The 18,974-nt window shown below is 39.9% G+C and overlaps 3 protein-coding genes across 4 annotated transcripts in view; all 3 read left to right on the forward strand.

Annotated features, from left to right (window-relative positions):
- The first annotated feature begins 710 nt into the window (after positions 1-710).
- Positions 711-3,100, forward strand: rpl29 (ribosomal protein L29). The gene is made up of 4 exons (XM_037099605.1): positions 711-792; positions 1,283-1,335; positions 1,526-1,590; positions 2,917-3,100. Exons 2-4 carry the CDS (start codon positions 1,299-1,301, stop codon positions 3,016-3,018), a joined length of 204 nt encoding a protein of 67 aa, XP_036955500.1. The 5' UTR covers positions 711-792; positions 1,283-1,298; the 3' UTR covers positions 3,019-3,100.
- Positions 3,101-4,897: 1,797 nt separating this feature from the next.
- Positions 4,898-18,974, forward strand: part of iars1 (isoleucyl-tRNA synthetase 1) — a 54,798-nt gene continuing 40,721 nt past the window's right edge. The window contains exons 1-11 of one of the 2 annotated variants that reach the window (XM_037101446.1): positions 4,898-5,007; positions 5,737-5,860; positions 6,768-6,924; positions 7,040-7,159; positions 7,636-7,718; positions 8,128-8,245; positions 8,370-8,517; positions 11,783-11,870; positions 13,240-13,300; positions 13,526-13,621; positions 16,050-16,172. In XM_037101446.1, coding sequence (XP_036957341.1) covers positions 5,742-5,860; positions 6,768-6,924; positions 7,040-7,159; positions 7,636-7,718; positions 8,128-8,245; positions 8,370-8,517; positions 11,783-11,870; positions 13,240-13,300; positions 13,526-13,621; positions 16,050-16,172 — 1,113 coding nt within the window. In that variant the 5' untranslated portion in view covers positions 4,898-5,007; positions 5,737-5,741. Of the gene's footprint in view, positions 5,008-5,736; positions 5,861-6,767; positions 6,925-7,039; positions 7,160-7,635; positions 7,719-8,127; positions 8,246-8,369; positions 8,518-11,782; positions 11,871-13,239; positions 13,301-13,525; positions 13,622-16,049; positions 16,173-18,974 lie in introns of those variants that run through there. The other variant, XM_037101445.1, reaches the window with a different exon arrangement.
- The window catches only part of LOC119021264 (vimentin-like), a 3,473-nt gene continuing 694 nt past the window's right edge, over positions 16,196-18,974 (forward strand). The window contains exon 1 of the mRNA XM_037101447.1: positions 16,196-18,974. This exon is cut by the window's right edge and continues 694 nt beyond it. Within this exon, the coding sequence (XP_036957342.1) occupies positions 17,029-18,165 (1,137 nt within the window). The 5' untranslated portion in view covers positions 16,196-17,028 and the 3' untranslated portion in view covers positions 18,166-18,974.

Below are 18,974 nucleotides of genomic sequence, written 5' to 3' on the forward strand. Positions count from 1 at the left end.
TCTCACTTTAACTTAACAACTTGTAGATTTATCAATGTTAAGAAACCATGTATAGTAACTGTGCAGTAAGACGCTCAGTGGTGGTTTAAAACCGTGTTTTGTAACCATGTAACTGCAATGTAGTCGGCTTATAGCCTGATATTAGCTTTTTAATGCCAGCGGATTAATTCACGCTTCAAAACTCACAAAAGTGGTGTTCATCTGTGAGGATTATTTTACGGAACAAAACATGTGAGCATAGTATGTGTTCGCCACAGAGTTTATTTTCGGCGATATTTAAAAACCGCATAGGCTCTTTGTTGAGGGAACCAGAGCGATGCTAACTTAGAAGGTTGGCCTACAAAAATACATCATCCCTACACCACTCAATACAGCAGCTAATACCCCAAAGTTAACTATTGTATTTCAGTAAACGAACGTCATTACTGCTGAAAAGACATCAAAACAGTCCAAAAGAGAACAAGAATAAACATAATTTGGTAAGGAGGGAGATAAGGAAATGTGGCCTCCAGACACATGAAGTTGTGTCACTTCTCCTTCTTCGTAATTAAGACACCAAGATAAAACGCAACATGAATGTTGGGGTCCTGGCATGTAATAAGCAGAGGGTGCCATCATGTGGCCACACTTGTGCTCTCGCCTGTCATATCAGACACCACCAGCAGGTGGCAGTGTGACGAGCACACAGGCCCTTTCTCCTCACTCACTTCCTCTCTTGGCTCGACTCGTCTTCTTCCCCTCTGCCGGGTTCGGCTTTCTTTCTCTTCCGGTTGTCGTCTGTTCGTGTGGCAGGTACCCACTTTTCCCACCTAGTCGGACTTTTAAAATCTTAATCAATCTGCGTGTATTTTACATCCCCGCACATAAACATCAACTGGTGTTGATTAATCACTCCTCTGGGGTTATGTTCGCAGTAATATGTTTTAAATATGATCCTCATTAAAAGGAGATAGTTGGCATTTTAAAAATGCTAACGCTGCCCCGAGTGGAGCATTAGCCTCACATCAGCTAGCAGTCATGGAGTTGTTACGATCACAACTATACACGATTCGCTTTATGTATCTTAAGTGCTTTAGTCTGATAGGTACAACTTTGTCGGGCTGTAGCTGCTTTTGACATTTAGAAAATTACCGCTTTAAGCTTCTGTTTGTTTACATTGTACGAAGCATCCTTGGCTGCTGGCTAGCGACTGAAACACAGGCTAACATGCCAGCGAAGGAAGCTTACAGTGATGCTAAATAAAAGCTGAAGTCTTATGTTGTCTAATTTGTCTTTTCTTCAGATTAACCAGTGTCGAAATGGCCAAGTCAAAGAACCACACAACTCACAACCAGTGTAAGTAACAATTAGCAACAGCTGAAGTTACAGCTAATCCTTTAGAAGTGGAAGTTGTCAACTGTCAGGATCAGTTAAATATCAGGTGTCATTTGGGCAAGCATGTTAGTGAAAGTATACAGTATATTAAGGCTCACTGTGCAGAATATATAAACTTGCTTGTGCTAAATGTTTCCTTTTGTCTGAACAGCTCGTAAAGCCCACAGGAATGGCATCAAGAAGCCCAGATCTGACCGCTACGAGTCACTGAAGGGGGTATGTATATTGCTGCAATTGTGTGTTGATTGATGGCGTGTTTGCATAAACAGAGAAAGAAATTCTGACTGCATAGGGAATCATACAACCCATCTTTTAGGCACGTTTGCAACATAGCAAACTCAGTGTGTACATGCAGTAGTGTTATCGGATCTTGGTCTTCTTGTTGGTCCAAGGGTTTTCATCCTTTGCATACATGTACCCTACCAAAAATGAGTTTAGAATATTGGAAAATGCCGCTGTTTCACTGTCTGTTCTGTGACATATGCATAATGCAGCATTTTTCATTTGAGATGCAATGCAAAACTGTGCATACATGCACCAATATCCCTAACTTATCCTGGGTAACATGTGAGAAAAGCTTGTTTTTTGGTCCATGTATTTGGAGCTTTGTTGCAATCAGCACACGTTTCCCCCTGAGCACAGATTTGTCTGAAAAGATTGAATTGTGGAAAGCAGCATACCCAGCTTTTGGGGGGCTACTGTGTATCAGTTTGAGATCTTTAGCATGTTTAGAGTGGAACACCGAATTTTCTTGAGAAATCCTGTCTTGGTAATGTCGATTCTGTCACTATTTTTGCTATTACGGAAACAGTTTTTTGATATCCTCACCAACTTTTGCGCTGAGAAGATTGATAAATATCAAGCCTTTCATTACATTTAAACTAGTGGTGGAAAGTTGTTCCCTTGAGCTAGGTGATGTCTACTGGATTTGCCATACGACGATGTTCATAGTGGCAATGGCATTGTCCAGGCATTCAGATTTAATCTTTAGACTTGCATGATTTCTAATTTATCAATTGTTTAACATGTCTTACTACACCGGTAGCTGAGCATTTGACAAGCATCATTTGTCCTGTTTGTGTGTGGTTCGGCACAGTTTTAAGTGTAACAGGGTGCCTTGTTTATCAAAACTTTGTGAAATGCAGTTTTTCTCAACTGACCAAATTAACATTTTTGCAACAAGCACAAAACATACACATACTGTCATGATATTAAACATTAAGTTAAAGGAGGAGGAAGCAGATCTGATTTCATTGGACTGTGCAGGAAACAGATTTATTTTCCTCTTATCTGAATTATATCCATCACATTCAGCCATGTCTGGGAAATAATACAATTGTTATGAATGTTGTTACTTTTGCACCCTGGCCTTTCTGCCACACTTAAACCACAAACTTGGATATCTACTGTACTCATGCCCTTCTGTCTCTCTGCTCTGTTGTGCTGTGTTGCTTTCAAAGAATAGATCTTGGAATTGTGCACCACCTCCATACTTTGATCTGACCTGCTCACGTCATTGTTGTTTTTCTGTCTTTGCTGCAGGTGGACCCTAAGTTCCTGAGGAACATGCGCTTTGCAAAGAAGCACAACAAGAAGGGCATGAAGGCAGTGCGGAAGGCAGCAGCTGCTGCTCAAGCGAAATAAGCTGTCTTGCATTCACCTCCATGTTTGTCAGAGTTCCCTGTTTCCACCATCACAATAAAGCTATGCTTTGTTAACAAACCAACATCTGGGTTTTTTCTCTTATTGTGACTTCCTTATTCTGACCGTAATGAATGAATCACTTTATTTGTTGACTGGAATTTCCTCTAAGTTAATGCTGGCTGTCAGTTCATTGCTCATCCAAATCACTAATGGGAATGTGGATTTTTAAAGTTATACAGGGTAGCTGGCTGCTGAGTGCAAAATGTAAAAACTTGTTGGAAAGAAAAAATACCCTGTAAATTTAGTTGCCACTGTTTTGGGAATGTGACCCCCTAACTCAACTGAAATCTAAAATAATCTGGTCTAGAATAGTACTAAGTACTTTTATGTATCTCAAACATCCACCTTTGTCGTGTATGTCAAACAACCTAATGTAATTAAGAGGTGGGGTGATGAAGCTGATCACATGCTCAAGGCAGCTATCATCTGGTTTGTTAAAGTAAAAAACAATGTTTAAGGTTAAAATGCTACACACAGTAAGTAGGCTCAAAACAAAGACTAGCGCTCCAGAATTTTTGGGATATTTAAAAGGTTAGAGTTTGTTCCAATACTTTATTTACAAGAGGAGCAAGACGGGTAGACAGGTATACAGAAAAGTAAACGGACAAAACAGGAGTGTTAAATTTTGAAGTGTGCTTCCTTAGACTTGTTGGAAATGCCATATCTGTAAGGTAAAAGCCAAGCTCTTCTCATGTTTGTGTTTTCAAGGTTAGAAAAAAAAAGTCCTCTAGGAACACTTTTATTGTTACAATTGTTAAAACTCTGGTCAATATCCTTGTATCAATTTATATTTGTTCAAGACCATCCAACATTAGTATAAATTGCAACATGTTATTCCATATAGAAATGGGATGCAGGGGTTTTCTAGCTACATGTGCCACCGGTCTGTTTAAGAACATGGGGCTGAGAGGTCATCATTTATATAAATCACTGTAAGAATGAAATCATTGTCAAATGCAACTGAAAAAAAGCAGAAATTGACTTTGGATTAAAGGGAAAGACAACAACTCAGCAGCAAAATGAAGACAGGAGGGTATGGACTAGAGGAGGGCGAACCTGGGATGCCAAGTGACACCGCTTAGCCCTCTGGAGACGTCATGGGCTTATCAATGCAATGTCAATAAAAGAGGATCCCCACCTGATGATCCTGATGATGAGCCTACTTTCACCTCTCCAGCCACTCTGCCAACATGCCAATTTACCACAGAGATTAAGTTGAATCCTATTAGTTTGAATTCTCCCCATACCTTAAGTGGCTCCCTACAAGTTGAATCACTTCATTTGAGGATAACCCATGAAATAGATTCTTTGAGAGGTACTGGAAAACTGCATAGAGATAAATTGGTCATAAGACAGCATGTTGCCACTTAGCTGCTTTGTCTTGTGTATTTCCCTTTTTACACATTTATATTTTGTGTATACCTGTCTACTCATGTACATGTATGCTCATGTCATGTGTCTGTATTACATCAATGTGCTTGAATAAAAAAATATCCTGACATAAGACAGCATATTGCCAGAATCATAAAAGAGATAGCACATGTGATTTATATATTTCTCATGTATAAAAAAGAATAAGGATTTGTTCCTGATAAGTGTGTCACTGTTGTTCTAATGGAAGGCTTTGTGAGTTGAGGAATCATCCAAGCTAAAATGGCTTGCTGATTCAATTTTGATTATTCTATCGGTAATCTTTTTTGCGTAAAAAAAAACAACAAAACAAACAAACAAAAAAAAAACAACAACAACTCAGAAGTATTGAAAGAGTTTTTGCTGAATATCATTTGGAGTGAAATCTAAGATTGAACTGGGGTTTCGCATTTTATTTTGATGTAACGTAGCAGCTTGCGGCATGTCGTCACTTCCGCCCACGCTGACTTCAACTTGCATCATTTCTTGTCTCTCTTGGCAGCCGGGGGCAGACAACATGTGAGTACATCCATTCAGACTCAGTAATCACAGTGTAAAGATTTGATCATATTCACACGTCTCTGTATAGCTGCTAGTGTGTGTGAGCGTTTAAACGTCGCCTTTAACAAACTTTGTTGTCCGTTTAGCAACAAGCTAACTAACTGAAGCGTTGACCGGCTAGCTTAGCTCGCTAGCTAACAACAAGGAGGCGTCATTCTTGTCAAGTAACTGCTCTGGAAAAGTGTGTTTTGGGATGTGAAATGCCAAGTGTTGACAACATTTTTGGGTTAACAAGCTCGACGTGGAAATTGTACTTAAAATCGACTTGACTTAGCGCTTAAAATGTTCAAAGGGACTGCATGTTCTGTTGAGAAACTATCGACAAGTGACATGTTTTGACAGGTTGGCTATTAATAAGATGCGAAAGTGGTCTGTGGAGGTTGGGATATTCAAAGAGGAAGACAAATTTCAGTACCTTCCCCACTTTACATGTTTGATTGATATGATTTCGTAACTTTACTAAATAAAGCACTGTGGGTCAATGGATGTGTACTGAAAGAGAGATGTGATTCATCAAAGCTCAGTAGTTTGTATTAGGGACAGTAATGGATATTTTAATGGTCTTATGTGGGTAAAAATAAAACATACGTAATATGATCTTCGTGACATTTACACTGCGTTTTGTTTACTTGTCTTCCTGCTCCACAAGTCTGAGTCTTTTTTTTTTTATTGTGTGTTTGTTGGCAGACGCCATGGTTGAGCCGGTCCCTGAGTCCATCAACTTTCCCTCTGAGGAGGAGAAGATTCTGCAGCTGTGGAAAGACAAGGACTGCTTCCAGGAATGCCTCAAACAGTCCAAGAACAGGCCTAGGTAAATGCAAATGTAATGTAAAAGATATTCCTATGACACACTTTTGAAGCATGAGATGAGTTGGAAATTTTGTCAAATTATCCTTTCGTGCAAGACAGCTTTAAATCAATGTGTCTGTGTATTTGTTTTGTGATAAAATTGGAAAAATTGGAAATGTTACCGACCGGTTAGTTTGAAACTTTTCAAAATGGTTTAGAACACCAGTAACAAAGTCATCTGATCTTTCAATGCTGGGGCTGGATTAATGATTGTGATTCCTGGCTAACCAGTTGTTGTAGGAAGTCCTTTATAAACTGTCATAACCTGATCTTACTGCCTATTGAGTCAGTTAGCGCAGACTTTTATCTTTATTGTACTGTATGTCTCACTTAGGTTGAATTTGTAGAATTTGCACATCAGTTACCTTTTATCACCAAAGTTGTTCTTTTTTGGCCAATAAAAGATTAACAAAGCAAAACTGGAGCAGTTGAAAATAACTCTGGTATCAAGCGGACCTTCATTAACACTGACTGAAAGATATTTATTAGGAGGTTTGATAAACAACGCTACCAAGTTGTCCTTTCTGAAAAGACCACAGAATCAATCCAACACCAGTGATAGTGACAGCAAGAAAAAGAAACGGCCTAATCTTCATATGCCAAACACAAACAAACCATTGGCCACATATCAGCACATGGGTCAATGTGCAACCATTGTTACTGTTTTACCGCTTTCTTTTACGTACTCACTGTTTTTTGGTCAGATGCAGTGAAGACACTTGTTTTTCCTCCATGCAGCATCATTTCATACACTCATTAAGGTGACTTCACAGTCATCTCGTCCTTTCTTATACCCTCTTTTTTTTTTATCAGTGAGGAAATACTGTCTGGACCCTTAAAAAATATTTTGCTGCCAATTTCCCAACCAGGTACACCTTCTATGATGGCCCTCCTTTTGCAACGGGTCTTCCGCACTATGGGCACATTCTAGCCGGCACCATCAAGGACATTGTTACTCGCTTTGCTCACCAGAGCGGCTTCCACGTGGACCGGCGATTTGGCTGGGACTGTCATGGCCTGCCTGTGGTAAGAATGTGTGATTATGAAAACTTTTAGAATTTTACTGAAAAGTCTGTGTAGATTTACAGAGTAATCCCTGGGGCATTTATTGGGTCTCACACTCTTTTCTTTTTTTGTATAGGAATATGAGATTGATAAGACTTTGGGGATCAAAGGGCCTGATGACGTGGCCAAGATGGGCATCGACGAGTACAACAAGCAATGCAGAGGCATTGTCATGAGATACGCCGGCGAATGGGAGGTGAGCAAACCACAGGAAATAGTTGGTAGAATAGTATGTCCGTGTGAGACAACTCTAACCATGCTTGTGTTACCAGTGTTGTTTCATGCTGTTTGATTTAGAACAACATAGTTAACCTGCTCTAAACCTATATATAGAAAGACAACTTCATTAATGTTTAATACATGTACAGTTCTCCAAAAATGGTTCACAGTACCCCCTTTGTACACTATTTGAATATTTTCTGGTTTCTTTCCTCCTCTACGGCAGTGTAACTGAATATCCTTGATCTGTGGACAAAACAGAATATTTGAGAACAACATCTTGGACTTTCAAAAACACTAATCAACTTTTTAAATTTTTCATAATTTTCACAGTTTCTATTTTATAGACATAACAATTCCATGAGAAATTAAGAATAAAATTGCTATGTTTAATGCTGATTAGAGCTAATAATAATTTTTGGATTTACTGCAAGTCTCTTGTTTTACTCCTAGACTTCAGTGAGGCGAATGGGAAGGTGGATTGACTTCAAGAATGACTACAAGACTCTCTACCCATGGTTCATGGAGTCTGTCTGGTATGAATGTCATGTTTATCATCTAACATGCACAAGCTTTTCTCAAAGATACATAATTGTTTACTTATTTATGAGGAATTCATTTTAGGCCCTATTTGATATATTTATAGCACTAAGTCATATTCATAAGTGATTTCTTCTGATTTAAAGTATCTACTCCACTTTATGATGTCTTCAACTTTGAATTGATTATCATCCTGAGGGAAATTTGGTTTGCAGCCAGGCTCTTAGTTCATTTGGGAGTAGAGAAGACAGATGACTAATGACAGTCGACTTATAATGAAACACTAATATCATTATAAAAAAACTGCGATACAAAGAAAGAGTTAATTTGTGTCTCGAGTCTTTCATTTTGTGTGCAATGTGTCTCAGCTTCCTTCTTAAAGTTTTCTTGTCTTTATTCATTCAGGTGGGTGTTCAGTCAACTGTATGACAAGGGTCTAGTTTACAGAGGTGTCAAAGTCATGCCTTTCTCCACTGCCTGCAACACCCCCCTGTCCAACTTTGAGTCCCACCAGAACTACAAGGTTTGCACAAATCACAACCCTCTCTCGCTTCAGCTGGCATGATGCGGCAATAGTAACAAAACATGCCGTTTAGATATAAATATCAAAATGACTTAATCTCTTGTTTCCTTTTTTTTCTCTCCAGGATGTTCAGGACCCGTCTGTGATCGTCAACTTCCCATTGGTTGGGAATGAGGATGTGGCTTTGATCGCCTGGACAACCACACCCTGGACACTGCCAAGCAACCTGGCCCTCTGTGTGAACCCGGAGTTCTTGTATGTCAAAGTCAAAGGTAAGCGATAAATCTTGACACAAGTGCTAATTCCATACACACAACACAATACACGGTACTATATACACTATATAAAAGTCTTTGTAGTATGTAATTTTTGGGCTGCGTTTAGAGGAAATCATCATACTTAATCGCTTTAAACCAACACAACATTTTATAATGGGTTATAAAAGTAGGTTCTTGAAAATCAGGGTTTGGTCACCAGTGTCTGGACGAACACCCACTGATGTGCTGAGTGGTACTGCATGCTTTTCTGCAGAGCTTGTTGATCTAAAATGTTCTGTCCAAATAGAAGCTGTTCTCAGTGTCTCCTGTGGTCAGGATACTTTGATTTTATGGTCAGGGAACACCATTATTTTGTTGCTGTCATCTGTATCCTTTTTCAAGTCACTGTAGGGAAAGGAAGCAATATCTACTTGCATATCCTGCCCACAAGCACATTTGTGTTGTGTATTATTTCACAAACCAGAATTGGTAGTTTTGTCGAACAGTGTTGCTTAAATACTATAGCCTAAGGCCAAAGATGTCCGACCGAAAATCTTGTTTCCCTCCTGGGTTCAGTGTTCTGGGCCACAGTATTAGCTGATGGGTGTTTTTATTCAGAAAGAACAAACAAGAACAAATTAACAGAGGAGGAGCGCTGTCTGGGCAATTTGCACCCAGAGGAGAGGATGTCTGAAGCATAACGTGTTAGTGGACTTTCTAGCCTTTGGCTATGTGTAAGCTGATGAAATAAGACAAGAGACTCTCTGTGACTGGAACTTTGTTTTTATCTTCAACTAACCAGATGCTTCCTACTCTCAAGCAGAACTTGATGTAAAGGCATAGCTGATGTTCACGTAGGCTCATTAAAAACATTATCTGTCCTCCAAGTGGATGTAGATTCACCCACGTAAAAATGGTCCTGTTGGAAGTTCTGTATTGAATTTGGTACTACTTTCTATATACAGATAACACTGAGACTTTTTAAAGATCCAAAATGTATTTCCACATACACTTTAACTCTCTGATAGGTAAATCAGGTGCTTTTTTGTGCAACAAGTGAAAGTATGTAACTGTAAAGGCAAGTTTCAGAATTTGATTTCTAAAAGTTAACAACAGACAGATCAGAGAAAATTCAAGATATCATATTCCCCTGTATAGTAAAACGTGAATTGTGCTTCTCATCTAGTATCCATGCTTCAGAGCCACACTCTTGTCACTGTTGCCAATTTATTAGGTACACCAAGCTAAAAGTAATGCAATCTGATGCAACCACCCTGCAATCCTGCCCTTATTAGGGCAATAATAATTTTTTGTTGAGGTGTTGATTCTACTTCCTGGTCATTTTGAAAGCTGTAGCTTGTGGTGCTGCTGAACTACGCTGTATCACATTCGACATTCCAGTGTTATTACTTCCACTTTCATTGGAGAAGAGCTGCAGTGTTTGAGAGGCAAAACAAGACGTTTGAAGATGTGAAGTCTGGCTGTGTGTCATAATAGGATTTCCACAGAAGTGTTTTAAGCTATATTCTACACATAACAATGAATCTATAAATTGAGGAAAATAACTTGGGGCTTAATAAAATAAATAAATGATAATATCTTTAGTTGCAGTTTTATTTGGCTACTAGTTTAAGCAAAGTGTGCTCATTAAACTTGCAACTGAGTATATCATACAGCTCAAATGATTGATTAGCTGAAAAAGATATGGATGGCTATTTCAATAATCAATTTTCTTTTGTTCTGTAATTGGTTTTACACAAAGCAATTGTATGTTTTACCTCCGCATATATTAGCATCTGCTGTTTTCTCAGTTTTATATCATTGAAAACTGGATGTCTTTGAGGTTTTTTTTAGCTTTTCAGATCAAGTAGTAAGAAGTTTAAGATCTCACTCTCTGTTCTGAAAAACTGTAGGAACAGTGCAATGTTCATAAAAATGGCTGTGATCAATTCAGAGTCCCAGTAAATCATGTGACGATTGGACACTCCTAAGCTTATGCAAATTGAATGATTAATTTTATTATTAACCCCTGCTGCTTTTCCTAATGTGACATGTCAAAATGTCTTTTTAAAAAGGCCTGTGATTGTAAATTACAACAGTTTTATTCATTTGCATGTGTGTCAGGTACATTTGTGTGTAGCTCAGACCTGAGAATGTAGATGAACCTCAAATCAGGTCGCTTAAAAAAGTGTTGTCCTTGTTCAAACATATATAAAAAGATACTCCAGAGAGGTGGCGAGTGTTTTTCTGTCACCCTCCTGCTGTAGCTTTTTGGTTCCTTGTGAGAGAAACTGGTGGATTTTTAAAAGGATGACCTAGATTTATACCTGTCTGTCGTAGCACCTTTGAGCCTGCAGGGGGCACTGTTGAAGCACAGTCTGTCATGGTGACTGCACCGCCTGTGCTGTGCTGCATGGGAGACCGCCTTGGAATACCAATGAATTTCTTTTTCTTTTTTTTTTTTTGTATCAGTCTCCCCTCTTATCTCCCGTCTTCTCTCTTACTTCATCTTCATCCAAATTTTTGTTCTCCCTTATTTTCTTATCGCTCCCTTTGCTTCCTTATCCACCTGTTTTTGTCCTTCGTTGTTCTTATTTTCCGAGGGTCTGTCTCATTTTTTGTCTGCCTCTCTCCCTCGCTGCCTTTGTCGCTGTTTGAGTTGAAGGCTGTCAGCAGCAGTAGCAGCAGGTCTGAGCTGTGCAGTCATTTGTCACACCACTGAGGGAGAAGAAACATCTTTTATTGATGCTGCCCCCTTCTCTCTCGCTCCCTCTGATTTTTGTGTCTCACCGTTTCAGACCATTTGGTTTTTGCCCTCTTTACAACTGTTGTCCCGGCTGTTCTCATGCTCACCGCGCTTATTTTTCCCTAAATTCCCCATTTGGCCAGTTTTCCAGGAGGGTTCACATTCCCAAAATGTCAAGCAGTCATCCTACATGAGGGTGCAACTTTTCAATAAGTTGCTGCTTGAATGGTCGTAGCCACATGTTGGGGTCCTTACCTGACCTTGACTTTGTGGCTGACTGTATTACTATGACGCAGGACAAGTAATCCACTGAGTGTGAAATTCTGGGCTGATACCAATGTTTAAACACATTTTTCAACATCATTTAAGTTATTTTAAAGTCTGCTTCCATATAACGGCAGTAAATGATTTTATATAGGGATCCTTAGGTTAATTACTGGTCGAGATTTATTCCATAAACACAAGGCTGATAGCAAAGTGTTAATACCCTCAGTCAACAATACACTCACAACTGTTTCTCTGTCCATCTGTCAGATAACACCACAGAGAAGACCTACATCATGATGGAGGCCAGGCTGGGAGCTCTGTTTAAGTCTGAGAGCGAGTACACTATCCTGGACAAGTAAGTACACAAGACCCCAAAAAATACATTGAGCATGCAACACAATAAAGACCCGGGGACTCACGAACACTGTTTGTGTTAGGTGTTTATTTTTATGTTGTTACATTCGTATGCTAATATGTTTTAAACCCACTATTGAATGATCCAGTCACATTTTAAGGATTTTATTTGAATCACTCTTAAACCCTGACCACTAAGGATGCATGACATGGATTATCTTTCAGCCAATACCAATGACCTATGAATACCTGCCTCTTCTGCCTGTAAGCCGATAATTTCACAGTTTTAATTGCAAAAAGAAATTCATAACCACCGATTTATGTCCCCCCCCCCGAGGGTAAGCAAGGCTAGGATGTAGTGTACAAAGATGGATGATTTGATAATCCATAGCTCTAAAAAGGTTTTATGTGTTAAAACTGGTAGTCGTCCCCTAATCTTCAAGCCTTTGCAGAACATGTATTTGCAATTGCGGAAGCTTCCTTTTAAAACATATAAAACACGTCCACAATGTGTTTGTAGTGTGTAGATGCTGCGCTTGTCAAGTCATTGAATACAACTGGGCTTCCTATTCAAATACATTAATCAGCTATTAGTTTAACAGATACAGCTACTACTACTATTACTGAAAATATACACTCAATATCTATCAGGTCAGCAGTCTTTTGCTGAGCTGCAGAGGAATTAATTTCTCCAAAATGACATGAATGTATTCGACAACACAGTTCAGTCCTATTTCATTACTGTCAGATCTTATGAGCAACCATACACAGAGTACACAAAACTGATTTTCAGCTCTCAGTATATGCTAATTGTCATAGAAGTTGATATGGCAGACCCTCGTAATAGTGTTGTAAGTGTTAATGTATTTACTTCAAGTTACTGTTTTCGTATTGGGTGCTTAGTCCCCTATGAGCAGAGGATAAAAAGTATGTAAGGAGATGAAAGGATAAAGAATGTCCTAAAACAGTCAGGAAAACCTCAGGCAGGGTTTCTACCCACCCACCCAGTATACTGGACAAATGAACTGGCAATAAAGAAGGGCAGCTGAAAAATGTCTCAAGAAGCAGGTGTCTCTTTTACAATTACAATTCCCCCATACACAGGGACAAAAATGTCTTTATTGGACAACATATCACGACAGACTGCTACCAGAAACTACAGTCCTTCATTACATGATGATTTGTCACACTAATTGATAATTAGCAGGTGTTGGCTTGCTACAATGCAAAAGACAACTTTTTGGGCAATGTTTTCTGTATTTGAAGTCTTGCCTTTATGTTGTAAGAAGTTGTGGCTGCAGGTTTTTCCATAAAGGGAAGGTGAATTACAGATATTGAAACAAGGACTTTGTGTTTTATGTGTTTTTTAGATTTCCTGGCAAGACGCTGAAAGGGAAGAAATACAAGCCTCTTTTCCAGTACTTTGCCAAGGTTTGTAGACTCCGTGTTCTTGTCAATGTGGCTGTTTGGCTCTTTCATGTGTTGTTTGTCACAAAACCTGCCTTAATTACCTGTCTGACCACCTATTGGCGTCTCGGCTTATTTACTCTAAATCTTTCTCCTAATGTCTCTCCTACTGTCGGTGGTTCTATATCTTTGGCTTCCTCACCGCTCTCCCACCCCCATCTAATTATCCCCATTCTCATTTCACTTCAGTGTGGGGAGCAAGGAGCGTTCCAGGTGGTGACTGATAACTACGTCAAGGAGGAAGAGGGTACAGGAGTGGTCCACCAGGCGCCTTACTTTGGAGCTGTAAGTGAGATGTGTTTTTGTACTTCCTTTCTTCGCCTGCGTTGTAACCAAAACTTGTTACCTTTTTTGATTTTCCATTGTGTTGTTAATTACTCATCAGTTCTCACATTTGAGAATCTAAGACGAGGAAATTAAGGAAAGTTGAATTTTAACTTGATGAATTATTCAGTAATAGTCAATAATCAGGAAATCAATTAATTGTTTCAGCACCACTTCTGTAGTTTACCAAGGATGCATGTTTATAATATTAAGATGTCAAGCTAAGCTCACTGTGCTCTCCTCCTCTTAATTAGAGGTAAAAGAGGTACACCTTAGTAAACCCAAAAAATGTTTTCATTAAGATCCTTGCATTATGCCCTATCTTTCAATGTCACAGAAAGTGAGAGAAAGATTCCTGGAACAGTTTCTTTATCCGGATCCCCACCAAAAGTTAATGGGGTCTTTTCATCCAAGTTTCCTAGAAAACCTTGTAGTAGTTGTCTGTGTAATCCTGCTGACAAACCAACCATCAAACTGAGACGGGTGAAAAACATAACCTTGTTGGCAGAGGTAACATTGCTTCTAGTAGGCTGGGCTTAATTGTCCAGTGCTGCAAATTCTTGAATCGATCAAACTCATGAAGTAAAACAAGATATTGCTTGTTGAGTTTTAGTCTGGATGGTTTCGCTGCCATCCTTTGGTAAAAACCTCATCCCGAATTGCCATGACGAATAAATTATGTTGTACTTCTGAGTTTGCAGAAGGGTTTTTTTATTCTTGTTTCCATCACTTGTGTTTTCTCCGGTTGGATTGCTTTGAGTGCCTTAAGCAAGTGTAGCTCCTGTATGTGTGTATGCGTGGGCTTTACACAGGCAGGCATTGGTTTATATGTCACTTTACAAGAGGATGTGGTGCTGAACCTCCCCCGTAAATAAGATTTTTATTAATCATGAATACATTTGTTGGTTCAAATCTTGAAGTTAACCACATTTTATCAATACTAATTGGGGCCCACTTGAGAACTTTGACCGTGTTTGATGAAACAATTTAATTAAGAATCTTACACTTCCCTACATGTTATCTTATATTATTCTTTGAATACATTTAGAAAGGTGTAGACTGACTGTTTGATGAAGAGAAATTAACGAAATACCTGTGTGATGTTTAATTGATATTTGAGGGCTACAGTATCAATGTATTCCTACAATGTAGAGGCCAATGTTACTTTGCTGTCAGAGATATTGGGTCACAGCTAATAGGTAAGATGTCCTTGTCAAGGGCAGATGGACGTCCCTGTGGCTGTGGCCAGCTGTGGACACATTCAGTCTCTGCTCGTTTCTCTGGAGCGCAGCCCCTGTGAGGCTGTGAAGCAAACCTTTCTCACCAAAATTTGAGCGTCTTATTCGTTCCACTTTGTTTTTAACTGCAATTAGTTTTGTTAAATAGTGACCACATTCACATTGAGGTTAAACAGTGAGGTCATACACATTGCATAACCAGATTTTTCAAGCTGTATGTTGTTATGACTAGATGTGAATTGACCTCGTGAGCCATCCATCTTGGATCTTGACAGGGTGTTTGAATACAGAATACATTACAACTGGACAGTACTCAGCTCTTTCATGCATAGCTGTCACATACCAGTAGTGTTTGTTTCAACACTGCAAAAAGTATCCAGCTCAACAAGGAATTTAATATGGAGTCATAATGTATCCCTGAACTAGTCAACCTGACTTAATCACTGGGTCAAACTAGGTTTGTAATTACTTATTTTCATGTACAGTTGGGTCTGTTTGGATAAAATAACTGAAACAATTGAAATAAATGTGTCACTGTATCAAGATATTATCAAAATAAAGTGATGGAAATAATGGTAAACACATTTTCAAATGTATTATAGGCTACTGTACATCTCTTTGTTATACTTTGGGCTGCACTTCTCTTTTTTAAACACTCCAGACAGAATTTTTTTTTTGCACTGAAATCAATTTGTTTTGATTTTGCGTTCGATATAACAGAACTGAATTACATCCTTGCAATTAAATTTTCTGTATATCAACTAATTGGTTTATCAACTATAGCTGCCACGACTAGTTGATTATTTGATTACTCAATCAAATGACAATTAATTACCAACTACTTTCATAATCAGCAGACCGCTTCAGTCATTTTTCTGTCAAAAATGGACACATTAGCGGTTTTCCTTTGTCATTTATGATGGTAAATATAGAGTCTTTGGGTTTTGGACTGTTACTAAGCTAATTTATGTCACTTGACATCACAAATATATCAATAATTGAAATATATCTTTTGGTTGCAACCCTATAATCGACTTATCATTACAGCTCAAGTTAAACTGTGTAATTTTGCAGTGAATTACATCGGGAAGGAATATTAAAAACACATTCACTCCCTAAAACCCATGAACTGTGTTTTATTCTGTCCGTAGGATGATCACAGGGTGTGCACAGAATTCAACATCATCCAGAGGGACCAGGCTCCTATCTGCCCTGTGGACGCCTCGGGCTGCTTCACTTCAGAGGTCACTGACTTCGTGGGACAGTATGTCAAAGTGAGTGACACATCAGACATTTACATGTAGATTACGTTAGCAGACATTTCAGACGTTCTACCCTGGTGGAAGCCTCTGGTATAATACACAGGATAAATAGCAGATTTGTATTTCCATTGTTTATTTCTGCAAAACCACATCTGTATGTAATTAATTTTTCAGTTTTTGTGCTCTGGACCGTTGTGTTGAAATATCCTCTTTTTCTTCTTGGTCTAACCACTATTACTTATGAAAATGGAAGCTGGAGATGCTTTTATTCTGCATATATTTACAAACAGTGTAGATTATCTTGAAACAAATATTTATAGACATAAAAATGTTATCAACATGTCCTTTTTAAATGACTCTGTAGTTCAATGGCTTGTTCATTGATGTGGGAGTTCAGGGACCTACGTCAGAGCCGTTTCACAAAGTTGTGATGAAAAACTTGCTGCCAAAGCATATTGTCACTGTTTACCAGTGGACTGGGTGCCCTCTTCCTGCCTGTCACGCCCAACTTCATTACCATCATAGCTGGATAGTGAGTGAAAATAACAGTAATATATGATCTGATCACTATTTCACATCCTGGCGCAAAGACCAGGGAGTGGACTTGACCTGCCTGGCCACTAGCAATACAGCGTTAGCTAATAAAGAGCGTGCAGCAACAGTTCACTCAAAGTCTGTCATAGTCCACTTTTGAAATATGTGAAAACCAAGCGTGAGTTTCAAGACTGTACGAGACATTCTTTATTGCCATATAAAACCTCAGAGGTGATCTGAGGGAGCGTCAGTTGTGATACTGCTACACAAAGAGAGGCTGAAAGAGCAGCTGTTCCTCTGTTAACTGCAATACAGACCCAGGATTTTAAACAACATGAGAGCTGCATCTTACACCCAGAAGAGCCTGCAGGTCAGCGGTTCCAGCGGTAGAGTAAGGGTATCTAGCCCATCGCCTTCCCGGTGTCGTGGATCCTCATATGACAGCCGTGGGCGCTCGGGCTATCGTGGCACTGCTGTTGAGGTGGGCACTGAGATACACCAAAAACATGCCAATGAGAAGGAGGAGATGCAGGAGCTCAATGTCAAGTTTGCAGGATACATCGAGAAGGTCCAGGCGCTAGAGCTGAGGAATGCTGCTCTCCAAGGTCAGCTTGATGCCCTGCAGAGTCGCTACAAGGGAGGCCCCGCAGGCATCGGAGAAGAATATGAGCTCAAGTTTAAGGAGGTGCGTGAGCTGATTGAGACCCTGACAAATGAGAAAGGAGCAGCTGATATTGAACGAGGCTACATTGAAGAAGAAGTTGAAGTGTGGAAACTAAAGCTGGAGGAGGAGATGGCCCTTAAAGAAGAGGCAGAGATGATCCTGAGGGAGTTTCGCCAGGATGTTGACAATGCCACACTGCAGAAGGCTGAGCTGGAGAAGCGTATAGAGCAACTGGTGGCCGAGATAGAGTTCCTCAAGAAGTTGCATGATGAAGAGGTCGCTGACCTCATGAAGCAGATTGAGGACGCGAAGATTTCCTCAGAGCTGGATGGCGATCGGCCTGACCTGGCTGCTTACCTGCGCAACATGCGTGTAGAGATAGAAGCTGTCGCTGCCCGCAACGTCCAGGAGGCTGAGAAGTGGTACAAGGGCAAGTTTGACAGCCTCAAGGAGCACGCTGGCAAAAATGAGGAGCAAATGAAGACCATGAAAGACGAGATCACGACCTTCCACAACCAAGTGACAGACCTGCAGAACCAGATTGACGGGCTGAGGGCTCGCAACGCAGCCCTGGAGCAGCAGCTGGAGGACATGGAGATGTCCCACATGGATAAGGTGGGGACCCTCGAGGGTGTCATTGCTCAGTTGGAGGCCCAGCTCTGCGAAACCAAACTGGAGATGACCAAGTATCTCCAAGACTACCAGGAACTGCTGCACATTAAGCTCAAGCTGGATGCGGAGATCGCCACCTACAGGAAGCTGCTGGAAGGAGAGGAGAGCAGGCTCGGGATTCCTAAAGAGCTCTGAATCTGTCAGAGATGAGAGGAGCCGCAAAGCAGCCACAGAAGACCAGCAGGGAGATCAGCTCATTCTTGTCAAATTACTTCCCTATCTTACTCCTTTTCCCCTTTTATCCTCCTTACCACAAGGGCTGAGTATTGTTTGAAATGTTTCATTACCAGAACTGAATTGATAGCTGAGTTTGAGAAGGGACAAAGGACAATAAATCAAATTTTTTTATACATGTTTTTTGGCAATAATTTTGTCCTAAAGCAATACTTTGATTGATTTGATTGAAAAACTGAGGGAAAACTCTGACCTTTTTGAGATTCTGGCACACAGAGGTACATTAAGATTTCTCTTAGCTGCTTTACCAAATTTTGTTAAAGTGCCTTAGCTAAAAATATCTAAACAAAATACAAATCTGACCATATATTTGATGCCAGCTCTCTGTACAGAAACATTTTGCTCAGTATCCGAGAAGTATTGTGGTTCAATACCCAGCCCTGTTTCCCCAATTACTTGCCTTGCCAGACCAGGACCCCCTCATCCTTATGCCTGCCTGCTTCCCAATTCTTCCCAATCTTTCTTAAAAATTTCCACCATTATTTCGAAACATCTAACCATCTCTGTCACCTCCAATTCTGGATTTATGGCAGCCCTCAGGTCTCCTCTTCATACCCTTTTCCTTTACTCCTTTTCCTAGTGCCAAATCCTCCTTCTCTTTTTCCTGCCAAATCAACCCCTGCACTGAGACCTCTCTCACTATTTCTGTCTCTCCCCTTCGCTATATCTGCTCACTTTTTTGCCACCACTGCTTCTTGAACCTTTGGATC

Source organism: Acanthopagrus latus, chromosome 6 (assembly GCF_904848185.1).
Source record: "Acanthopagrus latus isolate v.2019 chromosome 6, fAcaLat1.1, whole genome shotgun sequence".
In the NCBI taxonomy this organism is placed as follows: domain Eukaryota; kingdom Metazoa; phylum Chordata; class Actinopteri; order Spariformes; family Sparidae; genus Acanthopagrus; species Acanthopagrus latus.